Raw genomic sequence first — 5,595 nt, 5'->3', positions numbered from 1 at the left:
GAGCCGCGCTGCCCCGGGGCTGTGGCTGAGCAGCCCTGCCCCGGGATGTCCCTGCGTCCCCGGGATGCGCCGGGCAGCGCTGCCCCGGGATGTCCACGTGCCCTCGGGATGCCCCGGGGTGCCCCGGGATGTCCCCAGAGACGCGACCCGCGATGGCCCCAGCGCTCCCGGGATGCCCCGCTGACCCGGGATGCCCGTGTGTTCCCAGCGTGTCCCCAGGCACCTCTGCCCCGGGAGAGCTCCGTGCCCCCGGGATGCCCCAGGCTGCCCCGGCATGCTCCGAGCAGGCTTCAGCCCAGGGATGCCCCAGGCACCTCTGTCCTGGCGTGTCCCTTTATGTCCCCAAGGTGTCCCTGGACACCCCTGGTCCACACTTGCGCTGGCTGCTCCCTGCCCACCCAGCCCCATCCTCCTGGCCCGGGGAGAACCAGGAATGGCTCCCAAGGGATTGGGGTGACAAGTTGGGAGGGGTCACCATGGTGACCTGCCTAGTTCTGGCAGGCATTCCCTGGGGACAGGGATGGGCACTGACCCCACGGCCACCCTGGACTGCCACTCCCTGTCCCCTCAGGCCAGTGGGCATCGCACACAGGGGTCCCCTGCAGTTCTGAGGCTGCTGGTGGCCAAAAGCCCTGGAAATGGGGAACAGAGGCTCCAGGGGGTGACCGTGGGCCTCCTCCCACGCGTGCCCTCGCCGTGGCCCAGGTGCAGGAGTGGAACATGGAGGCCCCTCACCTGATGCCGCTGCAGCCGCCGCTGCTGCCGGAGCGGGCGCACGTGCGGGAGGCGCAGCTGCACTCCGCTGAGGCCTCGCTCTGGACCGTGGTGGCCACGGTGCAGGCCATGGAGAGGAAGATAGACCTCCTGGCCACCCGCCTGCTCAGCCTGGAGGGCCGCTCTGGCACGGCCGAGAAGAAGCTCCTGGACTGCGAGAAGACTGCCATGGAATTTGGGAACCAGCTGGAGAGCAAGTGGGCCGTGCTGGGCACCCTCATCCAGGAGTACGGGCTGCTCCAGAGGCGCCTGGAGAACGTGGAGAACCTCCTGAAGAACAGGAACTTCTGGGTGCTGCGGCTGCCCCCCGGCCCCCGGGGCGAGGTCCCCAAGGTAGAGTGTCCCTGGGGGCTGCAGGACAGTGGGGGGAGCCTCGGTTTCCCTGGGCAGCGGGCACAGCTGAGCCGCGGGGTCTTGTCCCCACAGGTGCCAGTGACATTTGTTGACATCGCCGTCTACTTCTCAGCGGAGGAGTGGAAGAACCTGGAGGAGTGGCAGAAAGAGCTGTACAACAACCTGGTGAAGGAGAACTATGAGGCTTTGCTGTCCCTGGGTAAATGTCCCTTTTCCACCTCTCCTGGCAGCGTGGAGCGATGGCTGTGTCCTCTCAGTGGGACCCCAGCGTGGGTCGGTGGTGGCACTCGCTGTGTCCTGGGACCACCCATGGCAGAGGGAACTCTCCATGGCTTGTGCTGTGTGTGGGGACAGGGTGACACACCGTGCCATGCCAGTGCTGCCCAGGGGACCAGAGAGGGTCCGTGTCCCCAGGACCTGAGTGTCCTCCAGCATGGAGGTGCCGTGGGATTTAGGCGCATTCTCTGCCAGGAGGGACGGCAGGTCCTGGCAGCCTGGTGTGTCCCCAGAGTGTCCCCCGAAGCCTGGGTGACAGGGAGGGGGTGACAGGGAGGGGTGACACGGGTCTGTCCCTGGCAGATGGGGCCCTCTCCAGAAGCGAGGCACAGCCCCGCAGTGAGCGTGGGGACGGACCCTGTGTCCCTGAGCAGCGGGAGCTGGAGCAGAGGGAGCTGCCACCGGATGCCTGCGCGGGTGAGGCACCACGGGAGGACCTGTCCCCACTGTCCCCACTGTCCCCACTGTCCCCACTGTCCCCACCTCGCCTTCCCCCACCCTCCTCACCCCAGGGACGCCCCTTCCCCAACAGTCCCATCCCTGCTGGGCCCAGTTCTCCAGCTGTGACTGGGAACTGCCATGAGTGACCCCAGAAAATCCCTGACTTGTGCTGGAGATCTTGGCTCTCCAGCACTGGGAGATCCATGTGTCCCCTGCTGCCACCACGATGTGTCAGAGCCCACTGCCACAGTCACCCAGCCCCATCAGCCTGTTGTCACCTGTCCCCAATGGGCTCTGCCACAGTCTGTTCCCAGGTGCCTGTCCCCAAGGGTCATCTCAGGGTCAACCATCCCCAAGGGTCATCTCAGGGTCACCCATCCCCAAGGGCTGTCCCACAGCCACCTGTTCCCACAGCCACCTGTTCCCACAGCTCCCTGGGGGTGTTGGATGTCCATAACTGCTGTGGGATGGGGATGTCCCCTGAGGGAGTCCAGGGGTCACACCCTGCGGGGTGTGCTGGCCGTGGGTCGCACCGTGTGGCTCCATCCCGGCCCCGGCCAAGTCTCTCCTTGTGAACAGAGTCGCTGATCTCCACCTCCGACATCCTGTCCCGGATCAAGCAGGAGGTGGCGTTTGTGGGGGAGCAGCAGTTCCCGGAGGAGCGGGGGATGCCACCAGACCCCTGTGCAGGTGAGCCCGGGGCTGAGCCCGCACCCACCGGAGCCGTTCCCCCCCCGGCCTCCCGGGACCGCGCGTGGCTGAGTCCCCGTCCCGGTCCCTGTCCCTCCCTGCAGGCGCGGACGCCCTGATCACCGCGCACGACTTCTTGTCGTGGATCAAGCAGGAGGAAGAGCCCTGTGTCCGGGAGCCCTGGGAGCTGCCCGAGAGGGAGATGCTGCCCCCGGGCCCTGGTCCTGGTGAGCGATCCCCACCATGGGGCTGGGGTGGGGAGAGCCCCCTCCCAGGACGAGCTGTGACCTGGGGACATCCCCAGTGTCCCCGGTAGGACTGACCAGTCTCTCTCTGTCCCCCGCAGCCAGCGAGGGGCTGCTGGTGAAGACGGAGGAGCGGTGCCCCCACGCCGAGCCCCCCGAGGAGGTGGGCTTGCCGGGCAGCTCCGGGGAGCTGCTCTTCCCCGCCACGGGCTTCGGGACCCCCGAGGGACAGGCGGCGGTGCCAGCGGCGGTGCCTCTGCCGGCGCAGCACAGACTGGGCAAAGCTCCGGGCCCCGAGCCGGGCCCGGGGGCCGATACCGGGGGCGTCCCCGCGGCGCCGCCCGGCCCCGCCGAGGAGCGGCCGCACGGCTGCGCCGAGTGCGGGAAGAGCTTCAGCGGCAAGAAAAGCCTGCGGATCCACCAGCGCAGCCACGCGGCCGAGCGGCCCTACCCGTGCGCCGAGTGCGGCAAGAGCTTCAATTGCCACTCGGGGCTGGTGCGGCACCAGATGATCCATCGCGGCGAGCGGCCCTACAAGTGCTCCGAGTGCGGCAAGTGCTACAGCCGCAAGGAACACCTGCAGAACCACCAGCGGCTGCACACCGGGGAGCGCCCCTTCGCCTGCGCCCAGTGCGGCAAGAGCTTCATCCGCAAGCAGAACCTGCTCAAGCACCAGCGCATCCACACCGGGGAGCGCCCGTACCAGTGCCCCGCCTGCGGCCGCAGCTTCCGCTACAAGGAATCGCTCAAGGATCACCAGCGGGTCCACGGAGCCGAGGCGGGGCCGCCGCCGCTGCCCCCGCCCGGGATCCTCCCCCCCGGGGATTAGGGGCCGCCCCGCCGCGGACTGGCACCTCCCGGGACGGGGACAGCCACCGGCCACGCAGCTTCCGACCAAATCGAGGTGCCCGGCCGGGGCGGGGGGCACGCGGGGAGCCCCGGTTGGGGGACGAGCCCCCAGGTCCCCCGCCACGGACGGACGCTTCAGCCCCCAGCGCTCCCCCCACGGACAATGTCGCCGCACGGGGTGGGGGGCAGCCCCCTCGCCGTGTCCCCCCGCGCCACCCCCCGCCTGCCGCTCTGTCCCCTCGCCCCCGCTGCTTATTTTTACTGCCCCCCTCCCCGCGCCGTCCCGCTGTACAGTGCTTGGGGTGTAGTTTTGTATGGACGAAGCGATACGGAATAAAGTCGTGCTGGGCTGCAGAGCCGTCAGCACCCCCGCCGTGGGTCCCCCGTGCTCTGTGGCCGCGCTCCCGCCCCCTCCCCGGGGCCCTGCGCTGCGGGAAGGCAGCGGCAGCAGCCTGAGAAAGTGGGAATGTCGTGGTGGGACACGGGGTAGCGCTGTGGGTCCGGGGGTGTGGGGGCTCAGGAGGTCCCTGTGTCACCGGCTGAGGTGGCCTCGTGCTGGTGGGGCTGTGTGGAGACCCCCACTCCTGTCACTGACCCATCCCTGGGTCCTTCCTGTCCCCTGTCCTTGACCCATCCCCGGCTCCCTCCGACCCCTGATTTGGGGATAGGAATTATTTCACACCATTTTTTCCCCATAGCCATGTGAATCCAGAGCTCTTCTTTAGGCACCCCAGGGTCCCCAAGCTGGCTGTCACCATCCTCCTGGGAGGCCACGACCAGAGCTGGGTGACCATACAAATGCCACAGCTCCTGCTGCCCCACTGTCCCCTCCCTGGGGGCAGCACCCTCCTGTCCCAGCCCACCCGGGAGGGCTGGAGCTGCCACCAAGCAGGACGTGGCTCTTAGGGAACCCTGGATGCTGGGGGGCTGGAGGAGGGGACAGGGGACACAGCACAGAGGCTTCAGCGGTGCTGTCACCCTGATGTGTGCTGGAGATGGAGGGGGAGACAGAGAGTGCAGTGCTGGGGTGCTCTGGGGACCCTGCACCTGCCATGGGGACCTCGGGCATTCCCTGGGGACCCTGCACCTGCCATGGGGACCCCAAGCACTGCTGGGGACATTGCACCTTGTCTGGGGACCCCAAAAGCTGCTGGGACCTTGGACACCTCCTGGGAATCCTGCACGCACCCTGGGGACGCTCCACGATGTTTGGGGACCCTGCATGATGCCAGGGACCCTCCACACACCCTGGGGACACTGGACACTGCAGGGGACACTCCCTCGGGACACTCCTGGAACCTGTCAGGCTGCCTGAGCCCTGCACATTCCTGGGGATGCTCAAACTCGCTGGGGACACTGCACACTGCCTGGGGACCCCAAACACTTTTGGGCAGGGGACCCAAGATGTGCACACCCTCACCCCTCTCCAGATCTGCCGGTTCCCAGCCTGGACAGCTCCTGCTCCCCAGCCCTGATCCTGGGGTGCTGGGCGGCCCCAAAAGAATGGGGTGAAGCTCGTTTGTCCCATGGCCTTGTCCCCGTTCAGGGCTGCAGAGCCACGGGCCAAACGACCCCCTTGGCCCAGCTCCCACCCCCACACAGAGATCACACACAAAACCATAACTTCTGGGGTTTTTTGGAGGTGTTTTTTTTTTTAACAGAAGTTTTATGGTTATATGCAAATTAGATCATTAAATGATTTGCATAAAATGTTCGCACGTCAGCGACTAAGTGTTTCTAACTCCCACCCCCCGACAGGTAGTAAATCCTACTGGACTAGCGCCGTCACTCCGCGCTGTCACACGCGTCCCCCGCGGGCACGGCGGCGTCACCTCGGGGCTCTCCCGCGCTTCACAGGCGCGGGGACACGCGGGGACACCTGCCCGGAGCGCTCCGAGCCCGCGGCAGGTGGGGCCAGCGCCGGCACCCGCATCCTCTGTCCCTTCCCGCGGGGATCCGTCGGGTG

The 5,595-nt window shown here is 67.3% G+C and overlaps 1 protein-coding gene across 1 annotated transcript; it reads left to right on the top strand.

Moving 5' to 3' along the window:
• Positions 1-537: 537 nt before the first annotated feature.
• Positions 538-4,000, top strand: ZNF282 (zinc finger protein 282; the record flags this gene model as incomplete). Its single annotated transcript, XM_015617735.3, has 6 exons — positions 538-1,107; positions 1,201-1,327; positions 1,708-1,821; positions 2,425-2,535; positions 2,640-2,762; positions 2,882-4,000. Coding segments are annotated over 6 exons (1,773 nt in total), but the record flags the coding sequence as incomplete, so codon positions are not given.
• Between the last annotated feature and the right edge of the window lie 1,595 nt (positions 4,001-5,595).

This window comes from Parus major, chromosome 2 (genome assembly GCF_001522545.3).
Source record: "Parus major isolate Abel chromosome 2, Parus_major1.1, whole genome shotgun sequence".
In the NCBI taxonomy this organism is placed as follows: domain Eukaryota; kingdom Metazoa; phylum Chordata; class Aves; order Passeriformes; family Paridae; genus Parus; species Parus major.
This window is presented reverse-complemented; position numbering and strand designations above follow the sequence as displayed.